General features: G+C 38.0%; 3 protein-coding genes across 5 annotated transcripts; all 3 read right to left on the reverse strand.

Moving 5' to 3' along the window:
- Positions 1-367: 367 nt before the first annotated feature.
- On the reverse strand, positions 368-835 carry LOC126792155 (uncharacterized). Its single transcript, XM_050518637.1, has one exon. The coding sequence runs from the start codon at positions 833-835 to the stop codon at positions 368-370; it is 468 nt and encodes a 155-aa protein (XP_050374594.1).
- A 10,299-nt stretch (positions 836-11,134) lies between these two features.
- Positions 11,135-16,017, reverse strand: LOC126790271 (putative pentatricopeptide repeat-containing protein At1g12700, mitochondrial). 3 transcript variants are annotated; one of them, XR_007671705.1, is made up of 3 exons: positions 14,247-16,017; positions 12,563-13,110; positions 11,135-12,531 (listed from the first exon to the last, which is right to left on the reverse strand). XR_007671705.1 is itself a non-coding variant. In XM_050516446.1 (2 exons), the coding sequence occupies exons 1-2, from the start codon at positions 15,993-15,995 to the stop codon at positions 13,086-13,088; spliced, it is 1,746 nt and encodes a 581-aa protein (XP_050372403.1). In that variant the 5' UTR covers positions 15,996-16,017; the 3' UTR covers positions 11,135-13,085. The 3 variants fall into 3 exon arrangements, 2 of the variants coding, with proteins under 2 accessions (XP_050372403.1, XP_050372404.1); XM_050516446.1 differs by having other exon boundaries at positions 11,135-13,110; positions 14,275-16,017; XM_050516447.1 differs by lacking the exons at positions 11,135-12,531; positions 12,563-13,110 and adding an exon at positions 13,309-13,402.
- A 784-nt stretch (positions 16,018-16,801) lies between these two features.
- Positions 16,802-19,444, reverse strand: LOC126790272 (uncharacterized). Its single transcript, XM_050516450.1, has 3 exons — positions 19,003-19,444; positions 18,770-18,899; positions 16,802-17,305 (listed from the first exon to the last, which is right to left on the reverse strand). The coding sequence occupies exons 1-3, from the start codon at positions 19,423-19,425 to the stop codon at positions 17,082-17,084; spliced, it is 777 nt and encodes a 258-aa protein (XP_050372407.1). The 5' UTR covers positions 19,426-19,444; the 3' UTR covers positions 16,802-17,081.
- Between the last annotated feature and the right edge of the window lie 4,735 nt (positions 19,445-24,179).

Genomic DNA, 24,179 nt, shown 5'->3' on the forward strand with positions numbered 1-24,179 from the left:
ATATATATATATATATATATCTAGTTGTGGCTTCAGTACCAATAGCTATGTTGTAGAAAAATTAATCGGATAAAAGCTAGCAGGAAGCATAAAACATTCTTTGTTGAAAGCAAAAAATGAATAATTCAGACTCAAACATGCAATACAGAGGAGTAGCTATGTATTACCCTCATTGAGCCGATTGTTCAGCTCTTGAAGTTGGAGATCTATCACAACACAAAAGAAATCAAAATGATAATAGTGCGAGTTTGTGATTTCTAGACTTTTTTCGCTTTGATTTTCCTTTACATAGATGCTGCTCACTCATGTTGGGAACCATGATATTCTCTTTGCTACAAAAAATAACAACTTGGTCTAGTAAAGAATCTCATCCATTATCCCTCAAATTCTGCAACTTTCTCTTGCATATTTTCACTAAATCTATTGCATTTACTATATCTTGATCATCTCTTTGCAATGGCCGGGACAACTCATGACTAATACCAAGTACAATCCTCATCAAATGCAAACTGAATGTGTAATCAAAAGATTGTAATAACCCTAATGAAATGTATGCATTATCTTTGTGATCAGAACCTACTTTGTCATTTGCAATTTCATCTAGCACATCAACTATGGAAGGGAACATGCCATAAAAGTTTATGAGTGTACCATAATGTGACCTCCAACGTGTATCGGTTGTACGCTTAATCTCAATTTCTTGATTTAACCCTCTTGCACTTGAAAGTTCTTCAACTTTCAATGCTTGAATAATATTAAGAGCCTGCTTTTCTCGAATAATGTCTCGACGTTTGGAAGAGGCACCCACTACTAGAGATAACCCATTTAGAGACATTTTTTTGGGACACAGCAAATTTTCGTCACCCAAACACTGTGTTAGAGACAATTTTTTCAATTTTGCCTCAAAAAGTTTTGTTGTTGAGAAATTATCCGCGGATAGATGTTAGAGACCAAAAAAGTTATAACAGGGACAAACAATATTTTTTTCCCAAAATTTAATTGGAGAGAAGATTAATTTTGTCTCCTAAATTTATTATTTTATCCCAAAATTTGAGCAGGAAACTAAGTAAATTTGGAAGATAAGGAATAGAATCAAAATTAATCGCCTCTTTTACGTAACAAATTTATTTCGCCTAAAAAAAGATAAATATAGTGAGATTTTATTTTTAGTGGGACACTAACAGTTAATCAAAATAAGTAATTGAGATTTGGTTACCTTATTGTTGAGAGTATTCATATATGGAAACAAAAACATTAAACGCACAGATGGAGGAAGAAGTCTAGTGCTAGTTCTTACTGAAACTTCTTTATCTAACTTTCCTTTTTGAGTGGTTTCTTTGTTCTATTATTTGGATTGAAAGAAAGACCCTTCGACGAATTGCGTTTTGTTTTGCCAGAGAGATTTTTTTAGACTGTTGCATAAAGAATTCAAAAATAGAAAGAATCTAAATAAAGGCGCATACGTGGGCGGGTTTAGTTACCTTTTACATGTATGATTCTAAACTGCTACGAATCTAATTCTCTCTACAAGACATGGTGGACTCTTTGATTTGGTTAGAGAAGGAAGCCTAAGCACGACATGCATAAAAGATAATTACAATTAGGTAACAAAACTTAATCAAAATGCAACATGAATAAATTTTGGCGGGTTGATTGCTACTATATATATCTTTTACTCTATCTTTATTTATTTATTTCAGCATATGGATATTCATTTTTGGCAAAATTATTTCTGATAGAGCGTTTGTTAGAACGTCTATAAAATACCCTGAAAAACATCATCATTAGTATAGAATAAGCAGGGATCGTTCAGTCCGGGGAATCAAAAAGGCCTCAACACTTATCATGTTATTGGGGGATTTGAGTTGGATTATAAAACTACTACTTAGAATAAATCCTAAATTACTTATATACAATTGATCAACCACTCATCACATAACCAAAACACGAATTCTACTCAAGAAACATGTATGACACGTATAGAACAATATATAGGCAGCAAATTATTTCGATTCTTCTTAAGTCCATTTCAATTCCAATTCTAATTAGAGTCCGAAACGGTTCATCTAATCGTTAAGACTTCTTAGTTATTTAGAATCAACGAGCGTTCAATCATAAACATATGCTAAAAAGAGTTCAATACAACGAAGTGTACTAGTTAAACAACAAAGTAGCACATAAGCACAATAAGTCGAATTGGAAACATGTTACACAAGCATGGCGTCACTCATCTTGATTAAGCATGCAAATTCTTAGAACTATCACAACCCGAAACAAGTATCAATAATTGAAACACGAAGCGCATATTCAATCAATGAACACTTTGGTGAATGAAATCGCAACCCTAGGAGAACCATGGCCTTAGCTTCCTCAAGCATTGATTTAGATGTACGAATTCAAGGAATTAATTGAAATAAAACCTAAATTAATTTCGAAACCCTACTGCCCATAGCTATTATACACAGATTCATACATCTTTCATGAGTTTATACAATCAAAACATAAAACCAAATGAGTCTGAATTTATGTTCTTCATATATAAAACCGAAAATAACATTCAAGAATTCATACAATAAATTCAAAAATTACAGAAAACCTAAATAAAAATTACAAGCCATGGATGAATCACACATTAGAAACCTTAAAGGATGAAGGAAGATGAATTCGGTGGTGGAAGAAGCAAGAGGATGGCACGGCAAAGGTGGTGATGGATGAAGTTTTGGCTTGAATTTTCTGGATATTTTTAGGCAGCAATTCGGCTGTGTTTATGAGAGAATGGTGATAATGAATTGTGAGCAAGACTGTGCCTTTTATAGAGGAATGAGGAGAGGAGTGGCTGCTAGGGTTTTGATGGGCTGATCCATGTATGCACGGCTAGGATTATTTTGCTTGAATGGATCGAATGGCTGCCCTTGTTTTTCTTGTAGAATAAGCTCTTATCTCCTTGTTTTTTTAGGGTTACACGACTGGATGGGCTGGTCCATGTATGAGTTGGATAGCACGACATTGGACTGCCTTTTCTTCTTGGATATGGGCTGAAAACGTGAGTAGCTTCATCTTCAAGCTCCTTGCTTCACACAGACTCCATGTATTCCTCTAGCTTCCTTCACAAGCCTTGCCGTGCCTTATCTTCTTCCTATCCCACATGGCATGGAACTCCTATAAATCCTCAAGAGTCTTGAACGGCTGGACTCCTCTTTTTATTCCTTGAATTATCTCTTCAAATCGGACTCCTCTTTTTATTCCTTGAATTATCTCTTCAAATCTGAAAATAAAAACCGAAATTAATAAGAAAAGATAATGCATTTCGAAATTCATGTCTTAATCTAGACATTTGTTGTCTTAAAAAGACACATGTAATATATGAGCTCAACTAGATTTGGAAAGTTTATAATTTGCAAAAAGGAAACTTACTAGAACAAGAAAGTTCATTTAGGAAAGTTTCGTAATAAGAGTTTGACTTCAAGTAGGACTTTCCAAAATGGTACGTTTCCTAGTCTAACAAGGATTCCTAATGCAAACATGACTCTCAAGATATCGCCAATGCGACCAAATCGTAGAAAGATGAAGACTCCTAATCCAACTAGGTTTCCTAGTCCTATAAGGATTCCTACTCAAACTATGACTCTAGACCAAATCTTCGTTTTAAACTCGTTTACGCACAAATACACATCTATAACCATCCAAGACTCCTATTGTGACTCAATGACTCGATATTACAACAATAAGGGCTAAACAAAGTACAAATGGAGGTAAAAATATATTAAGAACGTAACACAAAGTGCTCATATCAATTTCTGATCGGAGACTTAATTAATAAAGAAATTTCATTTTTATGTGAGTTATCTTATTGAGAAATCTTTATTTGGTCATAATATGCAGTTGAAATGTGCTTAAGTCTCTGAAAACGCAATATAGTGGTTGAATAAATGGCTTGTTCATCCATTTCAATAGAGCTTTTGTTTTGTTGAATAAATGGCTCTGTTTAAGGCATTCGGTTTTTGCATTGTTACTCTCTTTAATGGAGCCTTCAACAGAAGTCAATTTAATTCCAAACACTTTCAAGCACAACCAATATTTGATAGATACAAACAAGAAAAGAGACAAATGCAGTGCTAGCTCCTCGTACCTGATATTTTTGTACTAATTCTTGATATATCCTAGACAAGTTCATATGTGTATCACTGACGTTAAAATGAATGATTTGCTTGGTGAAAGCATCTCCATGTTTAATGGGATCGGTTGGAGAGAAAACATGGTTTCAGAGTCAGATTCATATGAAAATCTATTAATAGAGGAGGACTTTGATCATGTTAGTTACTACATAAGCAGATATGATATAACTGTACTACCAACATAATGTAGAATCTTGTAAATAAGTATATATTGCAAATGATTCACATCCCATTAAATTACGTTTTTACCCTTCTGAATTGATGTATTTAGGTAAAAAGAGACTAGCTATCTTCAAAGTTTTTCAACTACATAGTACAATGAGTTTGTGCAAAAACATGGCTCCATTGAGATTAATCTCCCTCATACTTACTTTGAGGAGGCTTTTCCTCATTTGAATTGCTCGCTATTTAAAATTTCCTCGAAGCCAAATTACTCTTCACCCATATATGATGTGAAAATATTTCTTCTTATCTAGATCTCTCCTCACTTCTATTTCACTCAAAAGGGAATACTAGCTACTTACTCGGATTCGACTTAAAGGGAATACTAGTTACTCAAATTACAAGAAGACATGTTTCTCCTCACCTAGATCTCTCCTCACTTCGATTACACTCAAAGGGAATACTAGCTACTAACTCAGATTCGTCTTAAAGGGAATACTAGTTATTCAAATTACAAAGAGATATATTTCTCCTCACCTAGATCTCTCCTCACTTCGATTACACTGAAAGGGACTATTAGCTACTAACTCGGATTTGTCTTAAAGGGGATACTAGTTATTCAAATTACAAGGAGACATATTTCTCCTCAACTAGATCTCTCCTCACTTTGATTACTGAAAATGACTATTAGCTAATAACTTGGATTCGTCTTAAAGGGAATACTAGTTATTCAAATTACAAAGAGACATATTTCTCTTTAACTATATCTCTCCTCACTTCGATTACACTGAAAGGGAATACTAGCTACTTACTCGGATTTGTCTTAAGGGGAATACTAGTTATTCAAATTATAAGGAGACATATTTCTCCTCACCTAGATCTCTCCTGACTTTGATTACACTCAAAGGGAATACTAGCTACTTACTCGGATTTGTCTTAAAGGGAATACTAGTTATTTAAATTACAAAGAGACACCGACTTCATATGAATGCCACTCCGCACTAGGATTTCCTTTAGAGAGATACTCCTCAATCACTCATAAGATTTGAAGAGATTTCTTCCTCACCTGGATTCCGTTCTTCACATAGATTTCCCAAAATAGAGTGTCATTCGCTTAAACTATGAGGATGAATATTCGCACTTTCATTTAGAGTTAAGAGTTTCGAATTTAGAGATTGCGATTTAGTGTTTAGAGCACTTTTCACATTGAAAATCTTATTAAAAACTAAATTTAATTGAATATAATTTACTTAATTTTTATTATTATTTAAGATTTAGAGTTTGGTGTTTAGTGTTTAGAGTTTTAAACACCTTCCCTTAGATTTATTTTTTCATACTAAGAAACTATTTTTAATCAAATATATAATTTACGTGAAAATATATTTATTTTCTGTCTTCTTTCTCTGTGTTTTTTTATTATTTACTAAAAACTTTCCCATAATATTAGTTGACCTTCGTATGTGTAACTTATTTCTCCGCTTCCAACACAACAAAACCCAATCCCTATCCCTCTCACTTTGAAACCAAATTTTGTTAACTTAAATCTCTTATTAAGATTCGTACTCTTCCTTGAAAATATCCAGGTTCATTTTTGTATTTCCATCTTCAGGTTCATTCTCGTCCTCTCTGTGGGTTTCTCGATTAATTGAATCTGTGTAGTTAGGGTTCATGCTTTTTACCAAAATCTGTGTAGTTACGTTGTTGACGTCACACCAAAGCAATTGGTATTTGCAAGCAGATACTGTGTTTGGTAAGAAGCTATAAATCAAGAGTCAAAATTTATTGCTTATTTAATTAGTTATTTGAATTTCTGTTTTGGGGTTATGTTGGTATCTTTGTGTCCGCATTTGGTTCTGCAATTTATATTATTATAAACTACTAATGTGTGAATTTATAGGATACATATTCATTGTGTGTATTTATCAGGGGATCCAAAATGAATACAGTGGATTCCCGATAATAGAGAGTGACTTTGTTGGATGGTTGGTTAGCATTGTCAAATTGGCATTCCCTTATGGCTACTCAGTGTTTTTATTCAAAGGTGAGTGGTTTAATACAAGAAATACAAAGAAGAGAAGAAGTCTCGTTCGTGATTACCATTTGACATCGTTGAATGTAAACGAGAAGTGATATGTCAATGATCCATATGTACTAGCAAAGCAAGCACATCAAATGTTTTATCTTGATGATCCAAATTTAGGTGCTGGTTGGAAAGTCATTCAAAAAATTCGTCATAGGCATATATGGGATGTGCCTAAGAATGAAGAATGATGCAGAAACAAGTTATAGTGATGAAATAGAGCATGAAGAAGCTAGCAATATCATTCATCTTGTTGAAGAGAATGTTAATCCAAGAACATCTTGTAGAAGAGATGTCGAACTTGAAATTGTTTGTTTGAGCAGCAAAGATTTAAAAGAAAGCAAGATAAATGAGAATGATTTTATAGATAATGTCCCTCCAGATGATGAATTACCATCAGAAGATGAAGGAAACACACAAGAATGTGATAATGACATTGACTCTGATTAAAGTATAGCTAGCATAGCTCTAAGTTAATTATATTAGACAGAATGTCATATATTATTCCTTGTATGATGATGACTTGTAATGCCAACTGCCTAAAGTCAACTTTGGTAAAGCTTCTCAGGCGGTCTGGTTATGATGTGGCTGTGTTCGACTAGATGGCAGGATAGTGCAAAGGTCCCTGGAGGTATGTCTTTGTTCTCTTTTTGCAATATGTTTATTATAGAAGTATGGTTGTCCTACTTGCTGTTATTATTTGTTGATTATAGTCATTCATTATCTATTATGCAATTATCAGTTTCCATGTACATTTTGGAATTGTTTCAAGCAATTGAAAATAGGTGGAGGAATGTGTAGACACATGAAATTTAACGAAGTAAAATCATCTTCGTTAAAAAATTAAATCGACCAAGAGTCCGACAAAATCCCACACGTGGCCAAAAGTCAACAAAGTTGGTGCGGATCCGAATAAAACTCGTGTCAGCACATAAATGGATGATCGTAATTGAAGCTACGTGATTCCGACGTAAATCGAAAATTGAATGTCATTGATGATTCGAAATGGTAATCGGACATTTGATTAAATTAATAAATTCCTTAACGGTTATAATTAAATCAACTTTTTTTTGTTTAATTTAGTTATGAGAATAAATAATTTTAAATTAATCAAAAAATATATATTGATTTAATTATACAATTAAATAATTTATTATTTTTGTGTCATTAAAATATTATATAAAATAGAAACATTGACACTATAAATACCCCTTTCAACATGAAGAGAGGAGATGAGAAGAAGAGAGAAAATCACTTGAGCAAGATCACTCTCGACAAATCCCGAAGTCTCTCAAGTACACGAAGATCATCAAGTCCACGAAGAATCGTCAAGCCACAAAATCATTCGTTCTTCATCAAATCCAAATCCAAACTCAAGTCCACGAAGAATCATCAAGCGGCCAAATCGCTCGTTCTTCATCAAACCCAAATCCAAACTCAAGTCCACGAAGAATCATCAAGCGGCCAAATCGCTCGTTCTTCATCACATCCAAATCCAAGTCAAACTCAAATTCTCAAGATCAAGTGCACGTCACCCTTGAGCCAAGTCATATACGGAGATAGAATCAGAGGAGTTCACAAAGATTGTAACTCCGCACTTGATATTCAATAAATCACACTTTATTTGTACACGTGTCTGCATTCTTGTTTGTTTTCAGATTATCGTTCTACAAATTGGCACGCCCAGTGGGACATTTTTGACCTCTAATCTCCTTCTCCGAAGACATCAAATCCGTTTGTGCGATGGTTTCCAAGAACAACCAAGTCGTTCCAACGAAGAAATCCAAGTCCACAACCGCGAGGTTAAGCAGAGAGGCCGAGCTGGTCAAGAAGTCCAAGCAAACATCCTCCAAATCAAAGAGTGAACCGATTGCCTTGTCACTCGGAGCGTGGCTAGAGCTCAACCCACGACGTTCATGGCACTTGCTAGTAAGCCTCGTCAACCAGTCATCACCTTGGAGAGCTTGGGAGCAATAGAGCATGCCTCTCAAAGCGGGAAGAAGCAAGTGTCAAAGGAGAAGGAGCCAAGTGAGCAATCTCTTCTACCCGTTCATGGTGATGGCCCTATCCTTGGAGACGTTTTCCTTGATGACAAATCAAGCACGACATCATACCATGGAAGTCCCAAAGAAGATGACCCTATCCTAGAAGACATTTTCTCTGATGATGAATCAAGCACGGCATCATACCATGGAAGTCCCAAAGAAGATAGCGATAACTTTCATTCTATGACACATGAATCCTCTTCTGACAATGCGCAGGTCTTGCTGACGGGGGCATCCACAGTCGAGGAGCAACTCTCCAATCTTTTAGAGATGGTTGAAAAGCTCACCCGAACGGTTGAAGAAAAGGATGTGCAATTTGCTGAGCTCTATAGCAAGTTGGAAGACCACAATGATGAGAACTCCACCAAAGGGTCGCCTGGCAGGAGCAAAATAAATGAAAAGGGAGAAACGTCCAAAAACGATGGCGACTCGCTTGGTTCCTTGTCACTCTAGCAATTGCAAGACATCATCACCAACTCAATTCGGGCTCAATATGGAGGTCCTTCTCGTGACTCCATCACTTACTCCAAACCTTACACGAAGAAGATCGACAGCTTAAGGATGCCGCTAGGGTATCATCCACCAAATTTCCAACAATTTGAAGGTAAAGGAAACCCAAAGCAACATGTTGCCCACTTCGTGGAGACTTGCAGTAACGCCGGGACAGAAGGCGATCACCTTGTCAAGCAGTTCGTTCGCTCGTTGAAGGGAAATGCATTCGAGTGGTATACAGACTTAGAGCCGGAGTATGTTGATAGTTGGGACCAAATGGAGCGCGAGTTCCTTAATCGATTCTATAGTACAAGGCAGACGGGGAGCATGATGGAGCTAACTAACACGAAGCAACGAAAGGATGAACCCGCGATCGGCTACATCAATAGATGGCGCTCACTTAGCCTTGATTGCAAGGATCGACTGTCAGAGGTGTCAGCTGTTGAAATGTGCATCCAAGGTATGCACTTTGATTTGTTATACATCTTGCAAGGAATCAAGCCTCGTTCTTTCGAAGAGTTGGCTACTCGAGCCCACGACATGGAGCTAAGCTTGGCAAGTCATAAGGGAAAGAATGAAACCCTGGTCGACCAACGAAAAGACAAAGCCTTCGGAAACAGATTTGACAAGGTTGTGAAGAAGCCTTCCAAAGAATCAATAGTCATCAATACTGCACCGGTTAAAATCTCTACGCGGGATAAGAAAGAGTTTAATAAGGTGGAACCTCCTCGAACCTACGATAGGAGTAAACGCACGTTAAAGGAGATGGAGTGAAAGACGTACCCGTTCCCAGACTCTGATGTGGCGGGCATGTTAGAGGATCTGCTCGAAAACAAGATAATAGAGCTTCCGGAGTGTAAACGTCCAGAAGAAATGCATCGAGTCAACGATCCAAACTATTGCAAATATCATCACCTCGTTAGTCACCCTATAGAGAAGTGTTTTGTTCTCAAGGATTTGATAATGAACCTCGCCAAGCAAGGGAAGATCGAGCTGGACGTTGATGACGTTGCTGAAGTCAATTGCACTACCGTAACATTCGGGTCGTTCGAGCCAGTTCCACTCCTTTTTCACCCGATGAAAGCACCGTTCTGTTTCACAAAGAATGCATGCGAGCATAAGAAGTCCAAAGAAGTTAAAGAATGTCCTGCTTCCACGCCTACTCTCCAAGTTGCCTCTAATGCCGATGATAAAGGATGGATATTGGTCACCCGAAGAAGAACTCGCAAAGGTATGATGCCAAACTCACCGGTTGCCCGACCAAGTCATAAGAAATCACCTCTCCGAATGGAGGATAACGGACGAGGATGTTTTGAGACAAAAGTTGTTCCATGTTTGTGGAAGCCTCTTTGCCGGAACTTGTCAAGAGAACACTTGTCGACAAAACAACCGAATGTCACTTCAATGGATACAAGTTGTGAAGTCAGCTCCAAAGAAGACGAGAAGCCTGAAGCAAGAGAAATAGGTGCAAGTCAAGTGTTAAAGAAGAATGAGGTGTTGAAACAATTGGAGAGTCTACCTTTCCAACTTAGCCTCTCTGACTTGATGCAATTGCCAAAATCAACGAGATGCGCGCTTGTGGAGTTGTTTATCGACGTAGGAAAACACTCCACAAGCATGAATGAATGTGGCGCGTGTGATGCATATTGTAATATCATTCACTTCACAGATGATGACCTCCAACTGGGTTCTAAGCCACATAATCGGCCTCTTTTTGTGACTGGGTACATGCGAGAGCGGAAGTTGAATCGTATGCTCATAGACGGAGGGTCAGCAGTAAATATCATGCCCAAGTCAACCATGTCTCAACTCGGCATCAATGTTGATGAGTTATCAAGGAGTCGTCTCATGATCCAAGGTTTCAACCAAGGAGGACAAAGAGCGATATGGATGATCAGACTAGACATGGACATCAGAGAGCTAAAATCAAACACCTTGTTTTATGTCATCGATGCGAAGACCTCGTACAACTTGTTGTTGAGACGACCATGGGTACATGAAAACGGCATCATGCCATCCACTTTAAGTGCACGTCACCCTTGACCCAAGTCATATACGGAGATAGAATCAGAGGAGTTCACAAAGATTGTAACCCGCGCTTGATATTCAATAAATCACACTTTATTTGTACACGTGTCTGCATTTTTGTTTGTTTTCAGATTATCGTTCTACAGAATGACTTCTAGGATAGTACCCTATGCTAAATTTATTGAGGATCGATTGTGGAAATTAAATTCAGACATTCTGACAGTTCTATCTTCTATCATCTCAGTGGATCATGAATATATAGATGTGGTCAACCACAGCGATACGGAGAGTTCTGAACGTCTCATCATTGACATTGATTTTGAAGCCATTTTGAGATAGCTAGAGCTGTTTAATCCTACGACGGGATATTGAATTCACTACATTTGTTTATGTGGGCTCCTTGACAAGGTTGAAACCGTTTCTTCAAGTCATGGTTGATGCAGCTAGATCTTCCCTCAAGCAAAACTCGATGCCTCTTCCTTGTGATCAATTTTTTGTTACATATGTTTTATTTAGTTGAAAGCACGCAATGGCTTTGGCATGCAAAGCCGAACTCAAATGAGGCATCTGCTTAGACCACACACCAACTACTTCTCCCTCCTCATCAGGAACAACTATGCCGGCACCACCAGTCCCACTATCCCTAAAAGCTCCATCGAAATTGAGCTGGAGCTTGAGTCTCCCTCGTGGAGGGGCTTCCCACTTCACAACCCCACGTGTGCCCACTACTCTTGGAAATACTGGATGGACTGTATTATATAATCGGACTGAAGCTTCGCAGCCCTAATCCCCACACCAGCACGATCCACCATCTTGTTGTTCCATACAACATTATACCTCTCCTCCCAAATGGCCCATAACATCATAAAAAAACATTCAATCTGCTGGGGTGTAAGCAAATCCATTGTAGCAGCAATTCAGTCCACCATATTCGTTGAACTATGGCTCTGAGCGCGTAAACCCAGCATGCTACCAAGCCACATACAAGCTGTAATATCACACTCCTTAATTAAATGCACAACAGATTCCTCCTCACCCTTACAGAAGGGACAACTTCAATCTGTCAATTGAACTCTCTTATCCAGTAGAGTTCTAGTGGGAACAATATTACGTACTAACCTCCACACAAAATCTCTCACCTTCGGCATCACCTTAACCCTCCCCAAATTTTCTTCCACATATCATTGCCATTGTTCAGGCTTGATGTAGAGCCCTGGGACTGATCTGCTTTCAAACACCTGGCAATATGATATCCACTCCTGACTTAATTAAAAACAGCCATGTCTATCAAAATGCCAGATAAAGCGATCATCAGGATTACGAAAACTAATGGGAATCGTGCAAATCACGTCAAACTCTTTTTCAAAAAACAACTCCTGTAACCAGTCAACCATCCACTCTGAGGTATCTGGATCAATCAATTCAGCCACCTTAAGATTCTCCGAACCTTCCACAGCTCTAGAAGGTGTAGGATCTTGGGATCCAGGGGTCATCACATACAGACACCTTCTCCCCTGTGCCAATCTGATAACGTACTCCCTTCACTTAACTTTCAGTGCCTCCCTCGGGCAGCCACTAACAAATCTTTACCTTTCATCAAGCTCCTCATATGCGTCTATGGAGCGCACTGAAGCACTGCAAATGCCAATCAATACGCCCTCTCGTCCTCTTGCCCTGACCATATCCCCAACTGTTCACTTTGTTCTCCTTCTTTAAAGGTATTCAAATAACATCTTTTAGTTTTTTCCACTCTCTTACCATCTTATAATCTTTCAAATTCAAGCTGACATGGAGTCCATAAGATGCTGTAATTTCTGATTTACTAATCAATTGATAGCAGAAGACTGCAACTCCAGATTGTACACTACTATACCACAAGGTGACAAGAATCTGAACAAAAACCTGAATGTTTGATTTCTCACATTGATGACAACAACTTTTGGTCATGATAGTGATCTATGGCAATGTACCAAACACTCAACATACAGCAGGTACATGCCAGGCAACTTCCAACACAGAAAGATGCATCTTTCCTGGTAGGTTATTTCCATGCTCTTTTCATGAAACTTGAGTCCAGTCCTTGTTCCCAGTGATCAAATCTAATTATCTGCATAATTGCTTCTTGACACTACATGGGAAACAAAACCGAATTAGACTAGCTTTAATATGAAATTGACATAGGAAATTGACTTGAAGATCAATTATATAGCACAGAGCAACCAACATTGCAATAATAAAACTATTATTTCCTATACAAATTTAAAAACATCTTTTACATGCAGGTGTTGATGTAAGGCATCATTTCATTCCACTCATTGGGTCTTACCTGAGGAAAAGGAATCGATGAGAAACATATCAAATACAATGTTTCCAGAATAGCTTTTGATTTGAGAAATTGGATTGTTGGAGACATAGTTGCACTGGTAAAAACACAAGCATCAGGGCAAGACAACAGGGAGAGATTTTAGAATGCAAAGAGTATATGAGTTCACCCCAAGAAGATAAGACTTGTAACCAATATTTCCTTTTCTCTAGGTTCCTGTTCTGACATTTTTGGGGTTTAAAATTAAAGAAAAATAAAACAAATATAAGATATATCAAAGATATACACATAAAGAGTTGATTTATAAAATCATAAGGATCAAGAAGAAAGCGTTTGTCAAACTGAACTCAGATAATATCGGAAAGCTGAACAAAGGGTTTTCCCCTAAAGAGATTTTCATGTCCTGGCCGAACAGGACTATTTGGATAACATTGTTTCTTTACAAGTGCAACAGTCAGTACGGATTTTTGGAAAGAACTGTTCTGTGTAATGTTAGTTGAGAGAAGTAACTTATAGACTTTAAGATCAACTTCATTAGTAGTCGAGAGAAGCAAATTCTAGACTTTATTGTTAGTCGTGTTAATGTATAGGGTGACCAGAACCATTAAAGATGGCGACATAAACTCAAACAAAAGCTGTCTTAACTAGAGAGAACGAACAACAGAAGAAAAAAGTAAACATTTCTGAAGCTAGTCTATTTTGATAGTCTATACACATAACAAATAGATTTCAGTTACAACATTTTTTGCTTCAGGTATAGCAATTAGATTCTGTTTTGGTTCAGGCAGTGACTACTGACTACTCTTCTCTGAATATCATCTATGCATAGGATCAGAAAAGAATATTACACAGCTACATCCATAAAAGAAAAGCAAGAAAGAGCAGTCATTAACAACATATAAGGCTAGATAAAAACTAAAAATTAGAATTTTTTAACTCACTATTCTTTAGTTGTTGGTGGAAAAATACTTCTTCTCAATAGGTTCATTGACGGTAAGTTGTTTCTCCTCATTGTGGTCCATTTCATGTATCGTCTGTAACAAATCCTGAGCTTCATTTAGTTTTCCACACTTTCGAAATGCATTCTTAAATGCATCTCTTGCATACACTGGTGGGTAAAATCCCTTTTCAATCATTGATTTCATCTTCTCATACGCATCCTCTAATCGACCATCTTTGCATAGCTTCTCCAAGATCTGGGTTTCCAACTTCCTTTCCAATTTGAAACACAAATCCATTCGATTGTTTTCCCTCAAAAGTTTATTCACTAAGCTATAAGTGTGAAAAGGCGCAGAGCAACCCAATCCAAGCATTTCTATCATCAAGTCATAAGCAGCTTTCCATTTTCCAGCTTCGCAATAAGCATGGACCAATGCAGAATAAGTACAACTGTCTGGAAGACATCGCATCTTGTTCATTATCTTAAAAACATTTTCAGCATCATCCAAATTCCCTAGTTTGCAAAGCATGCAAATAATAGAATTATAAATAGTGATCTTTGGCTTCATGCCCTGAGAGAGCATCCTCCCAAACAAATGACTAGCGTCCTCAACACAACAATGTTCACACAAACCCTTCATCACAATACAGTAGCCCTCCTCAACACAACTCAGTTTCCTCCCCTCAACAGCCTTCAAGACCCGAACAGCCTCTTCAGTTTTCCCCAATTGGGAAAGCACCGATAGAAGCCGGATTATCACAAAAGTACTAGGCAACAAGCCTAACTTATAAACTTCCCAAAACACTCCAACTGCTGGCTGAATAGCACCACTCTTCTCATGCACATTTGGAACCAAAATCTTAAACGGCCTACGCACATTTTTCACCCTCACTCTAGCAACAGCCGCTTCTTTCGCACTCAACAAACACAACTCTCCAACAAGAACATTCACTGCAGACCTAGTAGGAACCACACCAGCCCTACACATTTCACCAAAAACCTCAACAGCAACCTCAAACCTACGAAACTTACACAAACCAACAAGCATATTACTATAAGAATACACATCAGGCGATTCAATCCTCCGAAAAACAGCAAGAGCAAAATCAATGAAATGCCCAGATGATTCCTCCTTACAAAGCACGTAAAGCACATTATTGTACACAAGATTATCAGGCCTACACCCAAATCTAGATTCCATTTCCTCAAACACACAAAGTGCCTCCTTAATCCTCCCCTCCCTACCCAAAAACCTAATACAAGTCGCAACTGCTCGACACGAAACACGGCCCTTGTGCAATGAAACTGTCAGTAACAGACACTTGACGTCATCAAATAGCTTCCTCCTAGCTAGGAAATCAGCCATGTACTCGACCACGAAGTCATCAAACTGAAAGTGCATTCGAAACCCGGCCCAAGTGAAGAACTCCAGAGTCCTTCTCCTCCCCAGCTGCTTGTAGTTCATGAGTATCTGAAGCACCAGTTGCGAACTCAGATGTTGTCTGAAACCACCCAACAAACTATCGACAGTGGCGGTTTGGTTAGAGAGGAGAGAGCAGAGTGAAGCCACGGCAGAAGCAGCTGGTGGGTCTGAAACGTGTGAAGCGGGGGTTTTGGGGATGGTGGCAATCTGATTAGGTGTGGGATTTGAGTTGGGTTTGGAGGAGAAAGGTGAGAATGGTGTGAAGTGCTTGAACAGAAAAGAGGAAAGAGTGAGAGCTCCATGTTTGGTTTTGGTAGCGGAAAACATCAAGCAAGGCAAATGTAAGTGAGTTTAGAATGTCAACCACCCCCACAGTCACATTTAAAGTCTCAAATTTTACGGATTTTTACCCAAAAAATGTTATTTTCCGTTTGGTTTTATAGGACTTAGGCCACTAAAATATCGATATTTTCGTGATATTTTCATTTTCTTAACCATAGAAAATCCTGTATACTGACTAAATATTGTTTGATATTTAAGGAAATATCACGAATTTTTTTTAATTTACACAATATTCGTGATAATATGATGATCAACGGATTCTTAGCATGGGTGGACTTATGATAATTTTTTGATGAAGATGGATCTTGCAGCATCTTAAGGGGGTTTAACATAATGTGTTTTGTGTACAACAAAACAATATCACTCACCCTTCCTTGATAAAATTCCAATTTCATCACTAAAAATTTAATCTTGCCCTCATTTTTTTGGGTGTGTTTTTCTTTGGTTCTTAAGTCCTCCAGCATTTTTTGCTTCAAGATTGCCTAGTTGGGGAAGAACACCCTTTTAAAGCTTTGAAAGGGATCAGTTGAGCTCTTGGTGATATGTTCAACTGGTTTCTCCAGATGGTGATAGAATCAACGACTATCTGGATAATCGTTGTTCAGGGTATGAAATAGTTGTTTTGCTTAAAAGGAGAACGTGCTCTTTCCCACCAATACGGGAGAGAAAACAGCTATTGATTCTTTCAAATATAGATAAACTACCAAACCCGCAATGAATATTGGAAATTCACTTGGATGCTCCTGCATCCGAAATAAGGAATACAGAAACTGAGCTACAGAATATATGTTAGCTGATAACTACCATGCTTATTAATTCCGGAGCAGACCCGCTCTCTTTATATTTAATGACATTTTTCTGATCAACTTACACAATATCCCTTGCGAAAAAGAGAAGCACACCCAGAGATGCAAAAAAGGAGGTGAAGACAGTCATGAGATTCCATCCCATAGTCCTCTAAAGCCATTACAGATCAAGATATAAGGGGCTAAACATGTCAACAATAAACCGAGAAGGAGCTGGAGGCAGTAGAGTCTCGTACTAATGAGCACAAAAATCCAAATGCAGCAACTATTTAGTTTTCTTTTGTTGTTCGGAAACTCTTGAACCCATGATCTTACAAATGGGCTCATCTTTCGACTGAATAAGCTTTAGAGTCGGATGAACCCTGAGGTCGCCCATTACTATCTTTTGGCCAACATCCAACTCACTCAGATCCACTTCAATATACGGAGGAATTACATCCGCTGGACAAAGGAACTTTACTTTCCTCTTGATTGTATTTAAATATGCACCTGCAAATATGTGGAAAGACGGTGTAACTTATTTGATGAAAAATCATTACCAAGAAAACAAACTGATTTTACTTGATCAGATCGCTAGATAAATAGCTAATAGGAAAAGATTGATATGATTCCAAGAAATTATTGGAACGTACTATAACCCATTGTACACGAGCCAATAGAAATTCAATCTATTTAGAATGATGGAGCTAAAATTACAATATACAAGTCTCGTTTAAAGTCTAGACTCTGGTGGAAGTATCAAAGCTCCGATTTACCAAATGTGTGAAATATTCTTAAACTGACCTCCAGTTTCACGACCTCATCATTTTAGACAAAACACAACAGCACAAAACAAGCGTGCATTTCACTCGGTAAAATATACTTTCACTTCCAAGACTTCAGGTTTTTAGACATAATACAACAGCCACTACAACAAGCGTGTGCATTTCCCTATATTTCCAAGTACCACATAATTCGCTAAATTCTTTATCCAAAAAAAAAATGTAAACATAGGGCTTTACAAAAAAGAATGAAATAGAAACTATAAAGTAAGCCACCTAGCACATAAAGCTAACAGAAATTTGATCACTTTGAAATTGCGGGGCAGATATAGCTATAGGCGGTCCAGACTAAAACAATGCAAGCGTCCTCTGAGCTCATACCTCATTCACGCATATATATATATTGAAACTGAACTTCACATACATGGCTTTAGCATGTTTACCATGATACAGCGAGGCATATAAGGTGTTGGTTCTTAATACACATACCAAAGCTCAAACCTCACTCATGATTTTAAGCTTGACATCTATGACTTCAGCATGTTAACCATAATTTGCCCAGCCATCCAACAATTCCTTGCTTCTTATTATACATGTGAGATTTGTATACTAACAATTCCAGTTCATAGAAACTTTTTAGGAATTCAAAGTTTCGAGTTGCACATCTAGCATATGTAATTAACAAAGTCATCACATTGCGAAGGCAGTATGGTACCCTTCTACTTCATTTTTTTACTTTCTGTAAACAAAGGTATTATTAGCATCAACAGTGTTTTTCTTTTTCAAAAGAAAAAATTTGAGGAAGTTAGCATAGACAGTTATTGCTGCTCTAATGAGTCAAATGAAGATGATATGGTATTTGACCGGTATCTAGTCTCACTCATGGATGATACCCAGACTTATGAAGCTATACTGCGAACCAAATACATGATAACAAATTACTGAACTAATCGACTCTCCAAGCTAAGTTGCTACATGCTAGGTAACATTCTCCAAACTTCACATGCCCAGTCACCGGTATCAAAAGCTGATCTTCAACAAAACACTACCGATCATTTTCCAATTAATCAAATACAGCACCCAATGGTTTCCCATACACATAATATATTAAACTACAATTGACCCTATGAGGTATGAACAATCAGATATAATATCAAACATTGATAGACTGCGAAATATCAAAGCTCGTTACCTTTCTTCAATCCAGGAGAGACATCTTCCCCTATAAACACAAGAGGAACTTCAACTTTCAACAAAGCATCTGAAGGGGCCCTAATGAAGGTCACATTAAGCGGTGCATCGGTGCTCGAGTGCAGTTGAACCTATCACAACAGCATACATATATATATATACATTTCAGCTCAATACATCAGACCAAAACCTAGCAGCAAATTCAAATCTGTAACAAGATCGAAAGAGGAATACCAAGCGCGGCAAGACACGGACTCTCTCGACGAAGTCACCGTCGGCATCATCGAAGTCGGAGCGGACCTCGAGGTGGAAGAGGCGGGAGAGGAAGAAGGAGCGGCCGAGGTGATTGAGGAGCTTGCGGATCTGGTTGGTGCGGACGGAGATGAGGCGCTTGTTGCCGCCGTGCTGGCCGTCCTCTTGCTCGAATATGATGCTCGGGACGCGCCCGGCCTTCCGCTCTTTCGCCGCGATGCTTTTGCCGGAGGTTAGACGCGGCACGGCGAGGATGGTCTCGTCGTACTTCGGGTCGGGTCGGGGGAAGGAGGAGTCCGAGTCCGAGTCGTCGAGGAGGGCGGCTGCGGCGGATTGGATGTAGCGGCGGAGATGGAAAGGGGCGGCGGAGAGTGCGGGGGCCCAACGCCGCTGGAGGAGGAACATTTTTGTGAGTCGGAATATGGAGCAGAGAGTGATGAGAGTGTGGGTTTAGGAGGGTTTTTCCCTTTATTTCTCTAAAATTGTAAAAGTAAAATACCGTAATTTCCTTTTCTTTTTCTTTTTTCAACAACCAGTAATTATTTTAGAGGTTTGTTCAAGGTAAATTTTATCATAACTGTTCAAATGATTTGAACAAGGGGTTCTCATAAAAAAGTCATAATCTGAATATTTTATTATAAACTAGTCACTGACAGATTGAAAATTATAATTAAGTCATCGATTTAAAATTATTAAATTGTTGTCCAAGAAGTTCTTAACAATTATAAGTTTGCCACCGAGAAAAATCTTATCCTCAATTGAGTTTCTCTCTCATAGATCCCTCACCTCACCTCAAAACGGTTACTTCGCTCTCCTAAAACGTTCACCTCAAAACGGCGCACCACTTTCAACGAAGCGAAGAAGTAGAGAGAAGAAAAACAGTTACTGATTCGCTCTCCTTTCTTCACCGATTCTCACTGATTCACATCGATTCTCTTTCCTTCACCAATTATCACCGATCTGAATCTCGACTCCGCTGCCATCGTTAGATTGTAAGTCTCAGCGTCTCTCACTCCCTCCCTCCCTCTCTATCTCTATTCTGTTTGATTTTGTTGTTGAACCCGGTTTGGATTTGAATTTCTTGGTTGTGTTATACAGGACAAAAATGGCAAAAAGGGGAATAGATAGAGCCTGAATCCATTCCGATGACGATTCAAACTTTGACGAAAAAATGAGCGAGATGAAGTACGATCGGAAAAAAGGTAAAAATCCATGAATCTGAAGCTAATAGTGTGACTGCAATGTATCTTTTTGTGTGGCTCGTAATGTAGATGTATGTGTGGCTAGTAGTGTGATAGTAGGTGTGGGTGGTATTGTGACACTAGGTGTGATAGTAGGTGTGGTTGGTAATGTCATAGGAGGTGTGACAGTAGGTGTGGCCCGTAGTGTAGTTGTATGTGTTACTCAATACGCTAAAATGCTAAACTCTAAATTGATTCTATGTAGATTCGAAAAGGAAAGCCCCACCGAGCCAAAAGAAAAGTGAGGAAGAAGATAGACATCCGAGGAAGAAAGTGCAAGGACATAAATTGATAGTGGCGAAGAAGAATGCACTAGCCAAGAAAGATAAAATATCGTTGAATCTGCTACATCAATTATGTGATTGCATATAATTTATCTGAATGTTTGTTGTGATTGTATGTGAAGTGCGCCTATTACTGTGACTTAAACTGTGGCAATACTGATATTGTAGTATATATTGTAATTGATTGTGTGACTACTACTGCTACTGCACATGACTGTATATACTAGTTGTAGATGCTAGTGTGATTGGTTGTATGGCTTATTATGTGACTGATTTTATTCATGAAATGCAGCAGTAAGGCCAGTACAAAACTTTATAGATATGCGTTTCCGGATCCAAGCAGATATCAGAACAAGATTTCAGCATGCACTGTCCAAATCCTGAGGGAGGGGCCCTTTGAACAGTTCTTTTCTGCTATCTTTGACGGAGCTTTGGCAAGCAAAATGATGCACAAGTTAAACAACATAATAAAGAATATAATGGAGTGTTATGATGTTAAAAAGAAGTAGTTTGTATTTGCACGAAAGATGTACAAAATATCTGACAAGTTTATTTCCAAATTATTTGGTCTTAGACTTGAAGGTATATATGTTGACTCAAATTCAAAGGAGATCGTAAAAGGGGCAGAAAAGATATTTGGAAAACTAGTGCTTGCAAACCGGCTGACCAGGAAGAAACCAGGAAGAAAGTGGTTGATGCCTTGGATACGTTGATAAATCAAAAGGGGCCAGATGAAGATGATGAAGAGCGGAACTCAGATGTCGTAAGGCTAATATTGCTTGAAATGTTGTCCCAGTTCTTTTTACCCAACTCATAATCATTTCTAGCCTGGGAGTATGTAAAGGCACTGTGGGGTCAAACACCTATCATTGAGTATTCTTGGGCTAGGGAAATCGAACACAGCTTTCATGCTACCCTAGAGAGAGGAACTGCAGGGTGCAACCACATTTAGTAAGCCTTGATTATTCTTGTTTTTCTTTATTTCTCATATACTAAGATTTGTTTGATAACATTAACAAATTATTTTGAATTTCCAACTAATATTGCCTGTGTGAGAACACAGCAGTTGTGAGTGCAATTAAAGGTAGAGAAAGTGATTGTCTTCTTGCTCGAAAGTGGGATCTTTCTCAGCTTTGCAAGACCATTGCCAAGTATGATAGTAATCGCATTGCGGTATGTATCAATGGCATTCTTCATTTTTATATGTTTTTGTATGTTGTTGTATCTAGTACTGTGACTTAATGTGTGACTCTACAAGTGTTAACGTATGTATTTCTGAATCTATAGTTGTATCTACTATTGTGACTTAATGTGTGACATTTATTTGCTTAAGATATTGTTCCGTAATATCAGCCAAGACCCTGAGTTCAGCACAAATGAGGAGGTAGAGCCATTGGACATTGAGTTCCCACAATCACAAATAATAGAAAGTCAGCCCCAGGATGAAAAGATGAAACTTGAGGTAGAAGAGCTCGAGGAGTAATCAAGGAGAAGGATGAGAGAATAGAAGAACTCACCGGGATTAAGAACTTGGAGAATGAGTCCCTGACAACGCAACTGATGGAAGGTGAGTCACAAGTTGAAAAGATGCAACTTGAGGTAGAGGATCTTAGGAGAGTGATGAAGGAGAAGTATGAGAAAATAGAAGAACTCAGCAAAATTATCAGTTTACTTGACAACTCCCAAGAATCAGTCAGAACCCTAAAGCAAGTAAATTGTGAGCCGAACAATGAAGAGGTTAAGGAGAAGGAAAAAGAGCAAGAGAAGAAGGATCAAGATGAGAAGGAGAGGCAGAACAACAATGTTGGTACAACGGAGAAAACAATTCAGGGTAACTTGATAGGAGCACATAGTGTGACGTTCTTAATATATATATGCCATATTCTTATGCTTTGTTACTTCTTATTTAGTTGTTTTAGGTTCATAATTGTCATTTGTATGTTCTAAGTGGAGCTATTCTGAAATTGAATGATTTGATGATGAAATTGTGTTAAGTGTTAGAAATCCTTATTGAGCTAGGATTCCTTACTCGACTAGGACTCTACTTTCCTATTTTCATTCTTTCCTATTCCTTAATCGTCGATTTCTTTTCAGGAAAGACAAATCATACTTGGACAAAGAGTAGTGATGCCGTGATGCATTCCTAGTGAGACAAGGAAATCATGTCCGAGTTGAAGAAGGAGAAGAAGAGGCCGGCCTAGCTATTCCTAGTTGGACAAAGAGAGATGTCGTGCAACCCATATATGTTTCCCTATTGGATTTGGTTTCATACATCAAGTTGGATTTGGAGTACATGAATCAAAGTCCATATTAAAGAACATTTCAGCTTCCAAATTGGATTCTATCTCCTACAAGGGACGGCATAGAGGGCTTCATTGACTTCTATATATAGAGGCTCGGCCTCCCCATTCATTGATCATCAACCTTGCACACAAGCACAAGCCTTAGCTTTACCGAATTCCATACTCACCCTTCCAAGAAATCCTAAAACCGATTCCACCATTCTCCACCAATCTATAGCTTCAAGCACGCTTGTGAAGAGGTTCCATCCACTTATAAGCCACGGCTATACTTTGTGAGATTGCTTGATTAATAAAGTGTAACCATGATTCTCTCTATGTTTAAAGTCGGTTTTTGGTTTTTCTTGTTCTTGGATGAGCATGCGATTTGTATATTGTAAACTTGTTTCAATTTTGTCTATGAGATAGTTACTTGTTTTCAAATTATATAAAGTTGCGATTTTAGGTTTTTAGTTCTATGATTTTAGTTTATGCCGTGACATGTCTTTGTGTGATTTCGAAAGTATCTATGTGTTATGTATACGCTTGTAGCATGATATTTAGGTTGTTGGATTTATGACTTATGCTATGAACATGTTTATCTTTTCTATGTGATTTTCGAAATTGCATGATTGGGGGTTAAGTAGGTGACATGCTTAATGAATTCAATATGCGTGGATTTGGAGTTGCATGGTAGAATAAGTATGTTAGATTTCGATTAAGACCGCGTGGGAAGAATCGAATGTGTTAATTGTCTATGTGTTTAGGTTACTGCTTAGGACCCTAATTGCATGATCCAACCTTAGTTATTCATGATAGTGTCTCGGCATGATTCTTAAAGGAGTACTAGAATCTGATTTTCGTTAGCTTTGTATGATTTGTTTTGGTGATTGCTTATGTGTTGATTGGTTGATCACATGTATATATTAGTTTAGGTTTTATTTACTGTTTTTATCTTTGATACCGATCCTATATATCAAACTCTTTTATATCTTTATGAATTCGTGTTAAGTGTTTGTGATCCTAAGTCGTGGCTGGATCCCCGGTTTGTGAACGACACCCTCTTGCTTTATACTACTAACGATGCTTACAGGGTTAAATATTGATGTCGAGTAATCGAACATTCATCATAACTCTTGACTAACTCTACAAACTGGAGAAGAAGAGGGAGAAGGAATTTGATGTTTGATGTTTTTGGACACCTAGATAGGTAGAACCTGATCTATTTTATATGTTTTAGTATGTATTAACTTAAGAACAAGAACAAACAATGTTTTTTGGTGTTTCCATGAATGTGAATTATGTTGTTTTCTGTGTCCTATCTACTGCCTTGTTTTTATATATTCATTGGAGCT

Source organism: Argentina anserina, chromosome 4 (assembly GCF_933775445.1).
Source record: "Argentina anserina chromosome 4, drPotAnse1.1, whole genome shotgun sequence".
Taxonomy (NCBI): domain Eukaryota; kingdom Viridiplantae; phylum Streptophyta; class Magnoliopsida; order Rosales; family Rosaceae; genus Argentina; species Argentina anserina.